Here is a 21,039-nt window from a genome sequence, read left to right on the forward strand (position 1 = left end):
AGAGATTTAATTCAACACGATGCTGGAAGATACTGGATTAGAGTTATTGGCCAGCAGTACATTGATATGACTTTGAAGGTGGAAGAAGGTCAGTCATTTTAAGATAAAAGTCTTTGTGTAGTAAAACTAATGAACATTTAAAAGCTGGTATGAAATATACCTGTTCCAGGTTCAGAAAGTAAAAGTCCTCCTCAGTATTTTATTCCAATCACCTGGATTTGCTAATTCAGCAGGAGAGAGAACTAATTAGTGAAATCTGAGTTCATGAGTGGAATAAACATATGGCAGGACTTCTACTTTCTGACCACTGGACTATACACCACTATATATGTGAAATATATTTCTTTATTATGTGAATTACAGATTCCGGTTGTAAAGAGTCAAAGAGAGTGATGGTGAATATTGGAGAAACTGCAACCTTCAGCTGTGAATATTCACAGAATCATATTAATGATCCCAAGATCATATTCAAAGAAGGAAAAGACTCTATTGAGATGATTTACAACACCTCAAAGAAGAAAGAAAGATTCAGTGTTTCTGATGACAGACAAAATAAACTCATGACTGTGAGAATTACTGCTGTGACTCCAGATGATGGAGGAGTGTATTTATGTGGAGTCTGGATCAGAGAACAATCATACAGTTACTTCATTATTAACACTGTTCATCTGCACGTCATTGGTGAGTAGGAATATGATCAATAAAATCTATTTGTCATTGTTTTCCTTATTTCATATTTTTATGTAGTTCTCCCAGTTTATGAATGAAGACTTTGAATGTTGACAGATTCGTGTTGCGGAGCATCAAAAACAGTGAATGTAAACAGTACAGAAACTGCTTTCAGCTGTGAATATTCTTGGGATCAAAGGTATGATGGGAAAACCATATTCAAAACAGGAAATTACATAATTGATGAGATGATTTCCACTACTAAATTAGAGGATCAGAAAGAAAGATTCAGTGTTTCTGATGACAGACATAACAAACTGTTCAAAGTGAGAATTACTGCTGTGACTCCAGATGATGGAGGAGTTTATTTATGTGGAGTTTGGATCAACAGACACTCGTACAGTTACTCCATTATTAATACTGTTCATCTATAAATCACCAGTAAGTGGAAATAGCTCATTCAAATCTGGTTTTAAAGTTTCTACAATCTTTGTGACAAAATTGATTAGAGAAGATATTTGTGATTGACAGCTAAAGTGGGCGTGTCTAGAGCGACTGGCCACTCAGGAGGTCGTATGATGATCAAGTGTGAACATCCTCAACACAAAACCAAGCCAAAATACATCTGTAAAGAATCAGATGGATGTCCAGAGAGGAAGAATCCAGGAGTTCAGGATGAATGGATGGAGAATGGAGATGTTTATTTATATGACGACACCAGAGCAGGAACATACAGATGTGGAGTGAATGTGTCTCACTATACTGAGAGCTTCACTGAACTTCAGCTGGACGTCAGAGACGGTGAGGAACCAGAAATGCTTTATCTGGCATACATGAAGTGTTGGTTCAGATTTTATGCTATTTCTTCTCCGTTACAGATGTAACGTTTGTGACTGAATCTGCTCATCTTGGTGAAGAAGTCAACATCACCTGTCAGATCCCAGAGGAACATACAGTTCATTTCTGCAAAGAGGATGATGATCACATCTGTCAAAACATCAGCACATCTGCAGTGACAGAAATCAGTCCTTCATCTGAGAGAAATGAAGAGAGACTTTTTACAGTGAGCATCAGTAATGTGAGCGTGAGAGATGCTGGAGTTTACTGGTGTGGAGCAGAAACCAGAGACACACATTTGACTTTCATCTCCCTGACCACCAAAATTCAGCTCAACCTCTTCAGTGAGTGAATTCAGATGATTTCATTGTAGTAAATACAGTATATTCAGAATCATGTGTGTTAAATGTCTGTGTTTGTTTGCAGTGGCTCCAGTAGTGAGACGTGAAGGAGAATCTGCTGAGATATTCTGCCCTTATGATTCAATCTATAAATCAAAGTCAAAGTCTCTCTGTAAGGGGAAGTGCTCCACTAGAGATAGAAATACTCTCAATGAGACTGTGAGAGAAGAGAAAGAGACCAAGACTGACAGATTGACTCTGAATGATGACATCACTGCAAGTGTCTTCACTGGGACCATCACTGGACTGACAGCAGAGGATGCTGGGAAATACTGGTGTGCAGTGACATTAGAGAGAGACGTGAATTATCTTTACACTCATCTGATCGTCATCATGAACGAGGGTGAGGAAGGTTTATATATCTGAATATATGAAACTATGACTGTGAATTGATGTTCTTATATTTCTAATATTTCCAGAGCTGGACTTGACTAAGTATGAAGGAGACGACGTGTCAATCCAGTGCAAACATCATGATGAACATCAGAAATGCTTCTGCAAAGCACATGAACCCTCCATGTGTGTGAAGGATGGAGTTTCATTGGAGACGATCAGAGATGATCGATTATCTTTCAGTGATGAAGCTTCTACTGGAGTCTTTACTGTAAACATCACTGATCTGAGAGAAGAGGATTCTGGGATATACTGGTGTGGATCTCACATCACCACTAAAGTCACTCTCACTGTTAAAAAGGGTAAGGAAGTTTATTTTAATTGCATTGTCTGAGGGTCAGATTTAAATATTCAGATATCAGCACTTGAACAATCACTCAGGGGCGGATCTACCAGAGTGACAATGAGAAGGTCATTCTATAGTGACTTGGCGACTTAGTTCATGGCATGGTGACTGACCGGGATTGTGGTGCAAAGGTGGGCCTGGAGCATGGCCTGGATTGTGTTGTGTCTGGACCTTAGAACAGAGAACAAGGACATGGAAGACCAGGTGGCCATGGCAGGACCAGCAGAGATGGAGACCACCAGAGTGGAGCCAGTGGGAGTAGATGATCACCACCTCAGTAGAGCAGGAGACCACCATGGTGGAGTTGGGGGATCGGGAGGCCGTGGTAATACAGAAACATGGATGTCCTTCATGGCTGTGACAGACCAGGCATGGATGACCTCCGTGGCCATAACAAGAGGTACAGAGAGTCAAAGATGTCTTCCTTGGCTGTGACAGGGCAGGCAGAGAGTTAGGAGGCGGCCTCTTTAGCCTTGACAGGGAGCACAGAATGTGCACATATGGCCCCCTTGTCTGTTTTTATTCTCAATCAAAACCACAGAAATGAGCTGAAGGTCATCATCGTTATTCAGGAATCCCAAACTGAGACCACATAAGACTCGACAGAGACAGATGAAGTAGAACATAGTTTATGTGTAAGTCTGCAGAAGAGAGACTACAATACACTAATTTTACTGAAGAATAATTCAGCTTCAAAAAATTTATAAACAAAATTTGAAGCATGAACATTCATCCCACAAGACCCTCAATGATAGTAAAGTAAAAAATAGTTGTAAATTCTACTACTAAAAATACTACTAAATATTCCACGGTCAACTGTTTTCTGCAGAGTCAATAGCTACAGACCTCCAAACTTTGTGTGGCCGGCAGATTAGCTCAAGAACATTGTGTATAGCTTCATGCTGAGGTGTATAGTCCAGGGGTCAGAAAGTAAAAGTCCTGCCATATATTTATTCCACCCATGAACTCAGTCAGCTGATTTCACTAATTAGTTCTATCTCCTGTCTGAATTAGCAAATCCAGGGTGATTGGAACAAAATACTGAGGAGGACTTTGACTTTCTGAACCTGGACTTTACACCTCTGGCTTCATGGAATGGGTGGGATGCGTGGGATGCAGTGGTGTAAAGTGTGCACAGCAAAATACCCAGTGTTACATTTACACTGCTCAGTGTTTATATAATCCACACTCAAAGAGTGTTATAAGTAACACTGAAGCAGTGTTAAAGTTAATGAGATAATTAAGTGAATAACTGAGTGATGATTGAGCATTATTGAAGACACTGTCTGCCTCGCTGCCTGCTGTGAGTTTGTCTGCTTCGGTGCTGTAACCTCCGTATTAGCCTCGTATTAGCCTCGTATTTCCTTGTTTTGAACCATCATTTACTACAATTTCTAGTTGTTTATACTACTACTAAATACAGCTTACCCAACATCGCTGGCTTCCGTTACAACACGCTGGTAATTCGCTAGCCTGTTAACGCACCACCCGTGCGCTCAGCTATTTTTATTTATTTATTTTCTCTCGCGCCTTTGAGTTCATAAAAGCTCAGGTGAGTAAGAATCACTCAACAAACACGGTGAGTAATGTATTGTCCTGTTATTATCATGCGTCGCGTCTGAATGCGTTGTTGTTTTTGGAGCTCTATCAATTTGATTTATAATTCTTGATTTTTCTCTCTGCCTCGCTGCCTGCTGTGAGTGTGCTTGCTTCGGTGCTGTAAGCTCCGTCTTAGCCTCGTATTTCCTTGTTTTGAACCATCATTTACTACAATTTCTAGTTGTTTATATTACTACTAAATACAGCTTACCCAACCCTGACATCGCTCGCTTCCGTTACTACTAGCACAACACGCTAGTAATTCGCTAGCCTGTTATCACGCCACCCGTGCGCTCTGCTATTTTTATTTATCTATTTTCTCTCGCGCCTTTGAGTTCATAAAAGCTCAGGTGAGTAAGAAACACTCAACAAACACGGTGAGTAATGTCTTGTCCTGTTATTATCATGCGTTGCGTCTGAATGCGTTGTTGTTTTTGGAGCTCTATCGATTTGATTTATAATTCTTGATTTTTCTCTTTAAACTCGCTTACAACGAAGATTTTCTACTTTTCCTCACTGAAGAAGCACTGCTCAAACCTCATTGTTACAACGCGGACTGTTGAGCAGACGCGTCTCAAGCCTATTAGTGATCCAACGCTGCATACTCTTAAAGGTTACGTCCGTGGATCACGGCTGAACGCGTCTTCTCCACACTCACTTATAAACAAATTTTTTTTTTTTTTTTTCGCCTATCGTGCGTCTACTCTACACCCCTACCACTAAAAAAGCCTAAAAAACCTCATAGTTACAACGCGGACTGTTGAGCAGACGCGTCTCAAGCCTATTAGTGATCCAACGCTGCATACTCTTAAAGGTTACGTCCGTGGATCACGGCTGAACGCATCTCCTCCACACTCACTTACAAACAAACAAACTTATAATATAAATTAGTATTAATATTGATAGCATCACTGGTAGCTTCGTTGCTAACTCACTGTCCATCTGTTAAAATGGCGAATATATCAGATGTAAGTAGTCTACCGTTTGGTGCAGGTGAGGACACATTTGAGCTGCACGCACTGCAGTCTGAGCTGGAAGCTGTTGAGAAACAGATCCACAACCTTTTATTGAGACAGGCCGAGCTGAGAGACCGGTGTTTGGCTCTTGAAACATCACGTGCCGATGCACACAAATCAGTGTTTAACGTTACTAACCCGCTGACTCCGACCGCGTCTACTCCGTGCGTTCCTCAGCATCGGTCGCAATCAGCCATGGTCTCGTTCACTCCGGCTCCAACACGCCACCACGAATCCTGGGTGGTTCCGCAGCGGAAGACGCGAGTCAGGTTTAGACCAAGACTTTCTCCGACCCTCCCGGTTTTCGAGTTATCCACACAAAACCGCTTCTCCCCTCTACGCGAAACAGAACACGATGCTGTGATCATCGGCGATTCCATCGTTCGGCACGTACACGCTACGTTAGGTAAAAGTAAGGTGCAAAGTCACTGCTTTCCTGGTGCTCGTGTTTCTGAAATCGCTGCTCGCGTTCCCGAGATCCTGAACGGTGACGAGCGCGTCGGAACTGTGGTCCTGCACGCGGGAGTGAACGACATCAGGCTGCGCCAGACGGAGATTCTGAAGAAAGACTTCAGGAATCTATTCGATACGGTACGCAGCACATCGCCTGAAACAACGATCATTGTGTCAGGACCGCTTCCCACGTACCGACTAGGGCATGAAAAGTTCAGCAGATTATTTGCGCTAAATGAATGGTTAATGTCATGGTGCAATGAGCAGAAACTGCTCTTTGTAAATAATTGGAATCTGTTTTGGGAGCGTCCTAGGCTTTTCCGTGCTGATGGCTTACACCCAAGCAGATTCGGAGCGGCTCTTCTGTCAGATAACATCTCCAAAATTGTCATGATTCTGCCTTCTTGTCTCTGATTTTCCCTGGTCTTGAGGCAGGATCATGACAGGCCCATGTTTCATGTGCAGCACATGGCCATTTGTTTGGCCATGTGCTTGCGTTGTCTCTCATGTTACCCCGCCCCCTTGTTACCCTTGTTTAGTCATTATTGTTTCACCTGTGTTCCTGATTAGTTTGTTGCTTTCACCTGTGTTCTTCATTAGTTGCTCCCTATTTTATCCCCCTGTGTTTGCTGTCCTGTGCCGGTTCATTGTTAATCAATGTGAGATCTGTCCGTGAGAAAGTCTGTTGAGAGTCTGTTGAGAGTCTTGTCTAAGTAGTAGTTTGATCCTGTTTCTGTTATAGTCTAGTTTGTCAGTCATAGTCTAGTTTAGTTACCTGTAATCCTGTCTTGTCTTGTTTTGCCCCCTCGTGGGCTTTGTTTTCCTGTTTTTGTCTATAATAAATCTTGTGTGAGCATTCTGTCTACTTTTGGGTTCATCAACCTCCTTCCACATAACAGAATGAACCGGCCAAGACAGAACCTAGCAGACAGTATGTCTTTACCCTTCAAGCAACATTCGGATGACCAGGAACTATGGTGGCAGTCGGCTATCGCCGACAGTAAGAGAGGAAGACTTCCATTTCCTCCCCAGGGTGAGTCGACCTTGAGACAGTACGCCCAGGTCGTGGAAGGAAAGAGATTTTTCTTGCCGGAGATCCTGGTCAACCGTTACTTCGTCGCGGGTCTCAATACCCCTCCTCCTCTGGCTGAACGGGAGAGACTGGTCCACCGTCCTTTCCGAGAAGTGGTGGATCGTTTGTGTCAAAAGGAGCCGCAGACTTCCATGTCGCCACCAGCCAAGCTGCCCGTGATCCTGGAGGGTTGGGTCCTGGCTGTTGTTTCTCAAGGGGACCAGGCTCACTCCACTTCTCCCGAGGTCCCAGCCACTCCCGTTGGTCTTCTCGGCAAGCGAGGGAGACGGACCTCTTGGGAATCGGTTTCAGAGTCCTCTGCTACGGAATCAGCCCTCCTAGAGACTGATCTTCCTAAGCCAGACACAGATTCCGCCATGGTTCCCCAACCACTCACCAGTCTACCAACGGCATCTGCACCACGACCTAGGAGGAAGAGGAGGAAGGGAGCCTCCCGTCCTTCATTTCTGCTTGGTCCTGAGCCCGCTACTGCAAGCGCTGTTCCAGAGCCCGCTACTGCAAGCGCTGTTCCAGAGTCCGCTACTGCAAGCGCTGTTCCAGAGCCCGCTACTGCAAGTGCTGTTACCCTTGTTTAGTCATTATTGTTTCACCTGTGTTCCTGATTAGTTTGTTGCTTTCACCTGTGTTCTTCATTAGTTGCTCCCTATTTTATCCCCTTGTGTTTGCTGTCCTGTGCCGGTTCATTGTTAATCAATGTGAGATCTGTCCGTGAGAAAGTCTGTTGAGAGTCTGTTGAGAGTCTTGTCTAAGTAGTAGTTTGATCCTGTTTCTGTTATAGTCTAGTTTGTCAGTCATAGTCTAGTTTAGTTACCTGTAATACTGTCTTGTCTTGTTTTGCCCCCTCGTGGGCTTTGTTTTCCTGTTTTTGTCTATAATAAATCTTGTGTGAGCATTCTGTCTACTTTTGGGTTCATCAACCTCCTTCCACATAACAAAAATGTTAAATACCCTTTGACTAGTAACCAAAAGTCCAAATCATAGTCTCTGCTGCACCAATTCAACTGATATAAATACTAGTGTAGAACATTGCATAGAAACCGTGTCTATTCCTCGTTTAGTGAGATCAAATAATAAATCTAATGCAGGATCTAGGAAAAATCTAATTGTTATTAAAACAGAAAATGTTGCTATTAGTAAACAAAAACTATTTCTAAAGCTAGGTCTTCTAAACATTAGATCACTCACACCTAAGGCAGTTATTGTAAATGAAATAGTCACAGATAATAGCTTCGATGTACTTTGCCTTACTGAAACCTGGCTTAAACCAAATGATTATTTCGGTATTAATGAGTCTACTCCTCCTGGATACTGTTATAAGCATGAGCTCCGTCTGATTGGTCGTGGCGGAGGTGTTGCAACCATTTATAAAGATATTCTAAATGTTACTCAGAAAACGGGTTATAAGTTTATTTCATTTGAAGTACTTGTACTAAATGTTACGCTCTTAGATGTTAGAAAAACATCCCTATTATCTCTAGCCTTGGCTACCGTATATAGACCGCCAGGGCCTTACGCTGATTTCCTAAAAGAGTTTGCAGATTTTCTCTCAGACCTATTAGTCAATGTCGATAAAGCATTAATTGTTGGAGATTTTAACATACACGTAGATAATCCAAATGATGCGTTAGGAGCTGCGTTTACAGATTTATTAAATTCATTTGGGGTCAAGCAAAACGTCACCGGACCAACACATCGTCTTAATCATACACTCGATTTAATTATATCACATGGAACCGATCCAACCGATATAGATATCATTCCACAAAGTGATGAAGTCACTGATCACTACATGGTAACTTGCATATTACGTACTGCTGTAATATGTCATGCAGCGCCGCGTTATCGACCAGGCAGAACAATCCTTCCATCCACCATAGATAATTTCTCAAATTGCTTATCTAATTTGTCTCAGCTGCTGCCTGAACCCAAACAAACAGATGAACTAGAAGAACTAACTAGCACTATGAGCACCATTCTCTCTAGAACATTGGATGTGGTTGCACCTATTAAATTAAAAAAGGTCAGAGAGAAAAATAAAGCACCATGGTATAACAATACTACGCATGTTTTAAAGAGAGAAACCCGTATTTTAGAGCGTAAATGGAAACAAACTAATTTAGAGGTCTTTAGAATCGCGTGGAAAGACAGTATGTCACGTTATAAAAAGGCCCTAAAAGCGGCCAGGGCTGAGCACCTCCGCAAACTAATAGAAAACAACCAAAATAATCCAAGGTTTTTATTTAACACCGTGGCTAAACTAACAAATAAACAGACGTCACCCGAACAAAATATCCCGTTACAGTTCAGTAGTAATGATTTCATGAACTTCTTCACTGAGAAAATAGAAAGCATCAGAACCACAATTGTAAACGTTCAATCTTCAATCGCGCCTTATAATTCAGCTTCAATTATCACCCCGCAAGAACAATTACAGTGCTTTACAACTATAGAACAAAAAGAGTTAAATAAACTTATCATTTCATCTAAAACAACAACATGTTTATTAGATCCTATACCAACTAAACTACTGAAAGAAGTGTTACCTGTAGTGGAAGAGCCTCTCCTCAATATTATTAACTCGTCTTTATCTCTAGGTCATGTTCCAAGAACATTTAAACTGGCAGTTATAAAACCTCTCATTAAGAAACCGCAATTAGATCATAATAATCTAGCAAATTATAGACCCATTTCAAATCTTCCATTTATGTCTAAAATATTAGAAAAAGTGGTGTCCGCTCAACTGGGCTCTTTCTTGCAACAAAATGATATCTATGAAAAGTTTCAGTCTGGATTCAGACCGCATCATAGCACTGAAACTGCGCTCGTTAAAATCACAAATGATTTACTTTTAGCTTCTGACCAAGGCTGTATCTCAATACTAGTTTTACTTGATCTTAGTGCTGCGTTCGATACTATAGATCACACAATACTCTTAGATCGACTACAAAATTATACTGGTGTTCAAGGACAAGCACTAAGCTGGTTCAAATCATACCTATCTGACCGCTACCATTTTGTCTATTTAAATGGAGAAAAATCGATCATAACTCCAGTAAACTATGGAGTGCCGCAGGGATCTGTGTTAGGCCCTCTGTTATTTTCAATATATATGATGCCACTTGGAAATATTATAAGGAAACATGGAATTAGTTTCCATTGTTATGCTGATGACACTCAAATATATATTTCATCAAGGCCGGATGAAAACGCTAAATTTTCCAAATTGACAGAGTGTGTTAAAGATTTAAAAGATTGGATGACGCGTAATTTTCTTTTATTAAATCCAGACAAGACAGAGGTAATACTTATCGGTTCAAAAAACCGCCCACAAAACCTCGCACAATACAACTTTAACATCATAGGATGTCCTGTTACTTTATCCGCTACAGTAAAAGACCTGGGTGTTATACTCGATTGCAACCTGTCTTTTGAAAATCATATTTCATATGTTACAAAAACAGCCTTTTTCCACCTTAGAAACATTGCTAAGCTACGTAATATGCAATCAGTTTCTGATGCAGAAAAGTTAGTTCATGCATTCATGACCTCGAGACTGGATTACTGTAATGCCTTATTAGCTGGTTGTCCTGCATCCTCAATAAACAAGCTACAGTTAGTCCAAAATGCCGCCGCTAGAGTTCTTACGAGATCAAGAAAATATGATCATATAACACCGATTTTATCATCACTGCATTGGTTACCTATAAAGTTCCGTATTAATTACAAGGTATTGCTACTGACTTATAAAGCCCTAAACGGCTTAGCTCCAGTCTATTTAACGGATCTTCTATCGCCCTATAATCCATCGCGCTCTTTAAGATCACTAAATTCAAGGCTTTTGGTCATACCTAGGATATTCAGAACCACCAAAGGAGGGAGAGCATTTTCACATTTGGCTCCAAAACTCTGGAATAGTCTTCCTGATACTGTTCGTTGCTCAGACTCGCTCTCCCAGTTTAAAACTAGATTAAAGTCGCATCTCTTCAGCCAGGCATTCATATAATCCCACAGTTCAAACTACAATCCGGCCTCTAGCTCATAAACGCCAGAGGAGAACTGGCCCCCGACTGAGCCTGGGTTCTCCCAAGGTTTTTTTTCTCCATTAGGTCACCTGATGGAGTTTTAGGTCACCTGATGGAGTTTTTCGGTTCCTTGCCACTGTTGCCTTTGGCTTGCTCAGTTGGGGATATTTTGGGGATATTTAATTTAATTTTATCAATCAATAAATTCCTCTTGAAATAAACTTTGTTGTATTATTTAAATTTAATACTGTGAAGCTGCTTTGATACAATCTGTATTGTGAAAAGCGCTATACAAATAAACTTGACTTGACTTGACATGATTGAGCATTATTGAAGACACCTGATGTTGACAAGCAGAATCACTGAAGGAGAAAACTGTTAATTTAAGTCACCATTATGGTGATTAGTGTGTGTTTTAGTTGGGCTCTTGACCCTTAAGAAAATTGGTTTGGCTGCTGTACCTGAGTTATAACAGCCAGATGAACAAATAGAAAAGGTGATCTGATGGTGTTGGTTGTGTTTTAACATAATCATTATTTCACAATCATTTGACCTGAATCACTGAACTCATATAGAGCCCAATTAGGTTTACTTTATTAATTATAGCAGCACTGTCCTTGTACAGCATAATATTTTTTACTTTTACAGAGTAATCCAAATAATTTCTTAAAAGTTGTTCTTATACAAAAAAAATATTTTTTTTTTTGACACACAGACACAAAGTCATCGTTTTTATGATACATTAGCATATAAATGTTCATTTTCAGTTTAATACGTTGCTTATACAAAATAATTTTATTTCAACGTATTTCAGTCGATTTTTACTCATTACAGTATAGCAATAGATTACATAAACTGAGAATATTATTATTATCTTTTATATTATTTTTTTTATTTTATTTTTTATAGAAATTACCGGTGTGTCTGTATGCCTGTGTGACTGAGTATTCGCTGAGTTACAGTTCATTTTTGGACACGTTTCAGAATGGACTTCACTGACAGAGAGAAGGCACAACTTGCATCATGTTTATTTTTCTTTATTCGGCAAAAGGCACAACACTTTGTTTTTATTGTGAATATACACAAAAAAATTAATTGATACTTAACAGGATCGAATGATGTATAACACGTATATGTAAGATCAAAATCAACAGAGTATTTTGAGTCTCTTTTGCACTGATAAGAAAACAAGTGAGCTGATCACGCCGGCATGATCGTCGACCCCAGGGGGTTAACTCAGAAATTATGTTCTCAATGAGTTCAGTGATTCAGGTCAAATAATGATTATGTTAAAACACAACCAACACCATCAGATCACCTTTTTTATTTGTTCATCTGACTGTTATCACTCAGTTACAGTAGGCAAACAAAATCTAAAGTAAAAAATGTAAGGGTCAAGAGCCCAACTAAAACAAATACTGATCACCATAATGGTGATTTAAAATTACAGTTTTCTCCTTCAGTGATTCTACTTGTTAACATCAGGTGTCTTCAATAATGCTCAATCATCACTCAATTAATCACTTAATTATCCCATTAACTTTAACATTGCTTCAGTGTTACTTATAACACTCTTTGAGTGGGAGGCAGTGGTGTAAAGCGTGGGATGCAGTGGTGTAAAGTGTGGGAGGCAGTGATGTAAAGCATAGGATGCAGTGGTGTAAAGTGTGGGAGGCAGTGGTGTAAAGCGTGGGATGCAGTGGTGTAAAGAGTGGGATGCAGTGGTGTAAAGCATGGGATGCAGTGGTGTAAAGCGTGGGAGGCAGTGGTGTAAAGAGTGGGAGGCAGTGGTGTAAAGAGTGGGAGGCAGTGGTGTAAAGCGTGGGAGGCAGTGGTGTAAAGTGTGGGAGGCAGTGGTGTAAAGCGTGGGAGGCAGTGGTGTAAAGCATAGGATGCAGTGGTGTAAAGCGTGGGATGCAGTGGTGTAAAGCGTGGGATGCAGTGGTGTAAAGTGTGGGATGCAGTGGTGTATAAAGAGTGGGATGCAGTGGTGTAAAGTGTGGGATGCAGTGGTGTAAAGAGTGGGAGGCAGTGGTGTAAAGCGTGGGAGGCAGTGGTGTAAAGCGTGGGAGGCAGTGGTGTAAAGCGTGGGATGCAGTGGTGTAAAGAGTGGGATGCAGTGGTGTAAAGCGTGGGAGGCAGTGATGGGGGTCTGAGTTTGGTGGTTGCCAGGAGAAACGGTACTTGCCTGACTGCATTGTGCCAAGTGTAAAGTTTGGTGGAGGGGGGATTATGGTATGGGGTTGTTTTTCAGGGGTTGTGCCTGGCCCCTTATTTCTAGTAAAAGGAACTCTTAATGCTTCAGCATACCAAGACATTTTGGACCATTTCATGCTCCCAACTTTGTGGGAACAGTTTGGGGATGTTCCTGTTCCAACATGACTGTGCACCAGTGCACAAAGCAAGCTCCATAAAGACATGGATGAGCGAGTTTGGTGTGGAAGAACTTGACTGGCCTGACTGGGAGTCCTGACCTCAATCCAACCTTTGGGATGAATTAGAGCGGAGACTGCGAGCCGGGCCTTCTCGTTCAACATCAGTGTCTGACCTCACAAATGCACTTCTAGAAGAATGGTCAAACATTCCCATAAACGCACTCCTAAACCTTGTGGAGCCTTCCCAGAAGAGTTGAAGCTGTTATAGCTGCAAAGGGTGGGCCAACTCCATATTAAACCCTACGGATCAGGAATGGGATGTCATTAAAGTTCATGTGCATGTAAAGGCAGACATCCCAAAACTTTTAGCAATATAGTGTGTTTCATTTATATAAAATGTTTGTACTTAAAATTGTTGAATATTTATTATCCATAAGTGTTAAAACAGACATTTATGTTGGATAGAAAAGGGCTGAAATTAAATGTCATATATTTGAATATTTGTGTAGATATTATTGTAATCCTGTACATCTCTGTGTGTTTGTGCTTTATTTTCAGGTTTCTCCATGATCATCATTATTTGTGTGTGTGTGAGTCTGCTGCTGATTGGTGGATTCACTCTGACTGTGTGTAAATTAAGACACAAGAGACGAGGTTTGATAATTTATTATCTGTTGAAACAAATTAATAATTAAAGTTATTTGCGTTTCTCTGTTTTGCTTCAATGAGCAGCAGAATGAGTTTCTGTCTCAGATGCTGCTGTTCGTCTCCAGTGTGACATTGATCTAGTTTTTAAGTCTTACTGATTCAATAGTCTTACTGATTGATTTGTTTTGTTTTTTTGGAATTAGGAAGAACCACGACATCAGACAAGAAAAAGACAAATGCAATGGTGAGTTACATGTGTGTGTGTGTTTGTATAAATGTTGTGCCTATAATATGTTTTCTCTTTTTAAAATACATTTTATCCATGTTCAGTCATCATATGCAGACAGCAGACGCGATTCTCCTGGATCAGCTCCGATTAACAGTCATGATGAACTACCCACAATCCCCTCTGATGAGCTCCTGTACGCGTCTGTCAGTTTCCAGAAGCATGAAGAGTCTCTCAGTGAAGCTTCAGTCACTGTCAGTAAGAACGAGCTTTACTCTGATTATGCCAGGGTCAGTCGCCGCACGAGACTCAACTAACCCACTTATAACAGATCACAGATCATCACTGGTTACACCAGTATTTGCTTATGCTTAAAGTTTGCTGATAAAATCCCTTGTTGTATTGATGTTGTATTGATCAAGGTTGTTCAGTACAGTGAGTTGAATAATGAGAGATTTAAAATTTCTACAGCTGATCATGTTGTTTCTTTTACGTGTTTAAGGGTATTTAGTTCAGTTGGAACTTTTGTTTTGCAACCTGGCATTTATACAATATGAGAGCCTGCACAGCGACAGGAGACACACATGAACCCCTGCAGTCACATTTTGAGCTTGTTTTCTGTGCATGGATGTCTGTGTTTCTAAGTTAGCTTTCTACTGTAGTTTTCTAAGTACTTCTGTCCCCTGCCTATTTGTGTCTATGGTAACTGATTTGATTAGAGTCCTCAGTTCAGGTGTGTTTAGTTAGTTTCTCCCTTTGTTTGTTCTGTGTATTTAAGCCCTGTGATTATTTCAGTTGATTATTAGTTCCACTTTGTGTTTAGTTGGTTGTTCTGTTCCTGTTAGAGTGTTATGTGAATATTTGAGTTTGTTTCTGAATAAAAGACTGCTGCACTTAGATCCGGTTTCATCTCTGCGGCAACCAACGCTGAAACCTCCCTACCTTAAGCCCAAAGTATACTTTAGCCGCCCGCGTTCTGCGCACTGTCCGTGTGACGTAATTTTCCGCATTAGGAGGGTCTGTGCATGGCTCCCTCTGGTGGAGGGATGAACTGTTCATGGGCTGAGGTTTTACAATGTGCTATTGACTTGAGTGCTTGAAAACAAAGTCCACTAAGAACTACCAATAAACTACCAATAATCAGAGCAGTTTCTTTTTTAAAGTCTGAACAGAACCTTTTTATGTACAATTTGTCGCTATTGTCATTATTCAAAGACTTGGAAATGACATTTTTAATCTGAGATCAATCTGAGATATTTTTCTAACAATGTTTGTCACGAATGCTGGAGGTGTTTTTTTTTTATTTTTTTTTGGTTTGCATGATAAACGTTCAAAGCCACAGAAAACATGTGAAGGTTGAGGGTCTCAGTTCAGTTTAATTAAACACACTTACTCAGGAAACCCACAGAGAGACACATGAGACTGAACAGAGAGACAGAAGATGAACAGAAGATAATAAAGACTAACAGCTGATCGTTCAATAATTCACCTACAACATTTACTGAGTTATGAACTGAAATGAACTACCAATGTGTGATTTGACAACGTTACTTTTATAAACAGATCAAACAAAACCAAAACAATGAGTCCACAATTAAATGACAGAATATCTGTAAAAATAACGTATATATCAGACATTTCATTGTGCATTTAGTACATTGACATAAATGTACCAACATTATTTAATATGTCAATAACACTTTACTTTGTACTTTTGTACATTTGTCTTTTATTTTTTAGATTTGTAATAATTTTTGGCATTATCTCTGTGTCTCAGTGCTTTGTGTTTGCAGGGTTGTTTGATACTGTGGTCAGTGTGATAAACATCAACATGCGATGCTCTTCAGCTTGTGCTTTTCTTCGTTCTTGTATTCAAATTATTTTTGTCAAACCAAGAAGCCCTTAAGCTGGAAATAGGAAATAGTAGGAAAAAGGAAATAGTTTTTCAGTACCCATTGTCCACTCCATAAAAGTGGACATATATAAAAAGGTAAAATAAAAATTAAAAGTGTTTATAATATATCTTTCTACAAAGTTTTATTCTGGTCATCTGAAATAGAGAGATATAAAGCATTTTGCTCATAAGTCATAAGTCAAACCAACTGCAGTCATAGATAAGTTAGTCTCAGGCCTCAGATGTCAATCCTAAGTGTGCATTATAAAATATCTACTTGCTTTAAATGTAAAAAAAAAAAACTTTGCTCTCTGTCGCACTGGGACCTTACATTGTTTTACATAATCTTCTAATTGGAAGACCTGAAATAATACATCAATATTAGAAATGTGAAATGTCGTTGTTGTGTCTGTATTCTGTCATCCACATTTGCATAAAGAACCTAAATATTCAAATATAGCACGAAAACAAACACATGACAGCCAATGGCGTTTAAGTGCAGTTTCCACTCCTTCCTTTTCTCCTTACAAGGCGCTGCGTGTCAGATAAAATTAAAAAGTGAATCATCATATGAATGAACAGGCAGAACAGAGAGAGGAAGATTTTCTGTGAGTAATCAATTATATTTACAGCTGTTCCTCAAATAAAGCTGTTGTATGCATGCACTTGTTGGAACTTGACAGCAGAAAATCCCCAGTGTTAGGGCGCTTTCACACTGGCAGTTTAGTGCGGACCGGGGCACGGTTCGCATGAAAAATCGCTAATGTGAACGCTGTCATCGGACCCGGGTGCGCACTAGAGTACCGAACCCGAGACTACCTGGAGGAGGTGGTCTGAGCTCGGTTGCTCCCGAACCGTGGCGCGGTTCGCGTTAATTTGCAAGCAACACGGACTCGGGTGCGCGCTTGTTCAGGAAGTATAGTATCCCGCGCATGCGTATCACTGTCGATATCATTGTTTGATTGCGTTTACATAAATGTATTTATGCGAAACGGATTTAAATTCGATCTTCAGTTCTCGCGCTATATGCAGATTTAATGGAGTTCACGTCTCCGAAAGCAACAGATATGAGCTGCATTTTATAGATCAGCTAAAATTTCAAAATCAAAGACCGCAATAAGAGAGAGCAGTAACAGCCCTGGTAAGATCATTTCGTTTCTTTACTTTTAATGATGAAGATTGTGTGTTAAGCGTCTGCGACTTACTTTCACTTTGATTTGCGATAGTTTGCACGTTGGCTTGATGCAGTTGCTCATCTGCGGTGATGCGTGTTCCAGCCATAGACTGTAAAAAAATAGGTTCCAGCGCGTCGTCATATCTGGATATAACATATAACCTATAACGCTCTCACACGTTTTTTTTTTTTTAGCATTTTTGGGAGGAGTACAATTTACATATGTGGTTTCAACAACCATATGCATTTACACTTGTCCAGTTTCGTCTGGAATGCGTCTCAGATCTCCTCCTGAAGTGGTTTGAGGGATCGGATTCAAATCCGTCTCAAATGCGTTTCGGAGGGCATTTAAACCTGGACTTTTCACGATCGGATAGCTATCCGATCTGAGAAAACGCATAAAGTGGCCAGGTGTAAACAACCCCCATGACAAAAACATACGCACGAAAGCCGAAAACAAACGCTGGTTGGCCTCTCACGTCCATAGACAGTAGGCTATATAAACGCTCACGTCCAAATTTGAGGAAGTGGTGGGGGAAGTGACGTATGCTGTAAAGCAGTCGAATTTTGTAGTTCTTTTTGTGCTCTGGTTACTACCCGAACACCGAAGTTACATAGTGCCAGTAAAAGCGATACAGACCCTGTCAGGCTATGGCAGACGTGTCATTCAACCTATTGTAAGTTGATGTACCATCACAAGGATCTTGGAAATATATTATGAAGGTTGAAAAGTTACATAGTGTTGCTTTAACAAGCAGAATCACTGAAGGAAAGAGAAACACAAGAACTACAACTGACTTCAGCCACTGTATAAGATGAAATCAACTGAAGAGAAAAGAAGACACTAAATCTGTGAAGATCTCAGCAGAGGAGGATTAAACAACTCCACAAACAGCATTACCAGCTTCACTTATTACTAACCAGACTGACTTTATTTATTTTAGACGTCTACAGAAGTTCTTATTGAGAAATAACAGAGGTTTAGATGTTGATGTTTTATTGAAAATGTTTGATCACCATTATTGTGATTAGTGTTTCCTTTTGTTGGGCAGTTACAGGCGCTCTTTCAGTGTGATTAATGTAATATTCAGTCAGTGCTGATGGTGGGAGGAGCCAGTAAAGCTGATCATTACTGATAAAGAGCTGAAGAACGAGGAAGGAACTAAAGCAGACAGATGTAGAGACAAAAGATACAGCACTGATGTGGTAATCTGATATTGTTTAACCATAGTTTGCACAAAACATTACAAACTGCAGCCATATTTAGAAATACACAGACATCGGTTACACTTTATTTTAAGGTGTCATTGTTACAGAGTAATTATATATTTAAGTACTGAGCAATATTAAGCTCTTATTACTATAGGGTTAGGGTAATATTAGGATTTGGTTGAGAGACATCAATCAGCATATGAATATCGACCACGATATCAGTCTAGCATCTAATCACAGTCAGAAGTGTTAATAAAACTTCTGGCTCCATCTAGAGGCAAATGTGAGTTCATATTAAATTTATGTGAGTAAACATTTATTTATTTATTTTTATTTATTTTTTTGAAAGTAGTAGTTATAACAGTGTATACACAGTATAATATATACAGTGATAAAAGGAAAATTATGCATTTCATCTGTTGTGTCGATTGAGTTCCGTTGTAAATATCATCAATTATTACTAGAGGTGGGCATAGATTATTTTTTTTAATCTACATTAATCTAGATTAATTTTGAAATTAATCTAGATTAATCTAGATTAAAATGGCTCATTTGAATTCTGCCGAAGGCATTCAGAGTATGTGTGCTACCCAAATAATGACTATAAAAGTAAGTCTTTGAGAACGGGTTTCTCAAGCCAGGTGGCGCATTAGACCAGGGGCTCATCTCCTGTTTCCAAAATGCATCACAAACTGCTTGAGAAAGCTGTTCTACTCATAGACTGTAAAAGGTTACTACTGTATTGTTACCGTCCGTAGGCAACATTAGGTAGGCCTATGTTATTATCAACTACTATAGGCTATCAATTAGGGATGGGCGATATGGCCTAAAATCTATATTGTGATATACATTGCAGCCTCTTGCGATAACGATATACAGTATATTATAATAAAACCATTTCAGAACAGATTACACAGACCCATGCTAAACAACTGCTAAATGTTTTTTTTTTTTAAAGGGTGTATGTAGTTTTGAGAACATATATTGTGCAAAACTGTAAGTATACAACATAATTTTGCAGATAAATAAAATTTAAGTACACTAGCTGCAGAGACTTAAGTAGGTCTAATGTTTATTATGACTTGGAGCTTATGAAACGCCAAATTTAAAATTAGAATATTGTCTAACTGATGTCTTTTCAGTTCAAAAGAAACACAACAACGATTCTTAAAATCGAGATTATGTGCTACACCACTAAGATATATTGGGAATAATACGCGCGCGCTGGTATTCAGTGATATCATGTTTCGTTTTGAATTTGAGGTGGTAGAACGGATTAGTCGTGTGTTAACTTACCGAACTGTTACCCCACACACTCTGTATATAGTTTGCTGCTGCTCGTCTGACGGCTTAAATCCGAACCAAGTCCAAATAATGAATGTTGCACCGATCTTTTTCACCAGCTTTCACTTTCAGCCGTGTTTACTTAAGATGACGACGAATATGATGCGTTGCAGCCGGGTTTACCTCGCGGCCGCGGGTAGATTGCGTCATCATAGCTTGTGTAGTATAAAGCCAGCTCAGCTCCCAACCCAACTTGGAGAATAGATTAACGGCGATATTTTTTTTTATCGCCCGATAAGAGTCTCGCGTTAACGCAGCACGTTAACGCCGATAACGGCCCACCACTAACTATTACATTAGATAATTTCATCGTTGCAGCTTAGTTCATTTCTCATACAACAGTGTCAGTATATCAGATCAATAATATCGTTGAATATTATGTGTCCCCAACTAAGCAAGTCAGAGGCAACAGTGGCAAGAACCTAAACTCTGTCCGGTGACAGAATGGAGAAAAAAAATATTTTAGTGGAAAGAGTAAATTTGGAGGAATGAAACGTTGGCCTAATATTTGGTAATTACCACACTCATTGTGCATGTAGATGCTTTAATGACCACAACGTAAAGGGAAGTATATGGACTGAAGTTCCAGTGACTTACTCTTTGTGTTTGTTTTGTTCAACTGTCATGTGAGGTTTGTCTGTCAGCTGCTGTCTGTGGTGCTGAAACCAGTCAAAAGACAGTAAGATCTGATGTATTTGCTCCTAATAAGTTGTCAAAGTTTCTGACCACTGAGAAAAATGTTAAACTCAAAGTATCAGATGCATTTTTTCCATTTCTAAGAGTACCTTGTATGGGCTCTAGGTGACCTCAGTGAATTTACATGTATATGTTTATATACATCCCTCTAGTGGAGGATTTAATCAATGCTGATACATTTGTTGCATAGACCTTCTATAGAGAATATGAAACCAGTATGAGCTCTCAGTGTCAGACACTGAAACCTCCACTAGGTGGCGCTCTTTCAGTGTGATTAATGTAATATTCAGTCAGTGCTGATGGTGGGAGGAGCCAGTAAAGCTGATCATTACTGATAAAGAGCTGAAGAAAGAGGAAGGAACTAAAGCAGACAGATGTAGAGACAGAGAGATTCACACAGAGAACATTCAGCATAAAGACGACTGAACTCAACTCACAATGAAGATCCTCCTCATCTTCTTCACTTTCTCCCTGATCTCAGGTCAGAGCTTTTCTCTTTCATCACTGCAGTAATGATGCTGTTTTCTGTTCATGAGGTTTCTGATCACAGTATCAATCTGATTGACAGGTGCAGTGAGATGTGTCAGTGTCACTGGATATTCTGGAGGAAGTCTTCTTGTTGATTCACAGAAGACTTGGTT

At 39.9% G+C, this 21,039-nt stretch overlaps 1 protein-coding gene across 1 annotated transcript; it reads left to right on the forward strand.

Moving 5' to 3' along the window:
- Positions 1–1,247: 1,247 nt before the first annotated feature.
- LOC309494749 (polymeric immunoglobulin receptor-like) lies at positions 1,248–15,898 on the forward strand (the record flags this gene model as incomplete). The annotated part of the gene is made up of 7 exons (XM_082164160.1): positions 1,248–1,470; positions 1,548–1,850; positions 1,933–2,250; positions 2,327–2,602; positions 13,763–13,858; positions 14,056–14,336; positions 15,872–15,898. 7 exons carry the CDS (start codon positions 1,248–1,250, stop codon positions 15,896–15,898), a joined length of 1,524 nt encoding a protein of 507 aa, XP_082020286.1.
- Between the last annotated feature and the right edge of the window lie 5,141 nt (positions 15,899–21,039).

The sequence above is a fragment of the Leuciscus leuciscus genome (assembly GCF_965113295.1).
Source record: "Leuciscus leuciscus genome assembly, chromosome: 3".
NCBI lineage: Eukaryota > Metazoa > Chordata > Actinopteri > Cypriniformes > Leuciscidae > Leuciscus > Leuciscus leuciscus.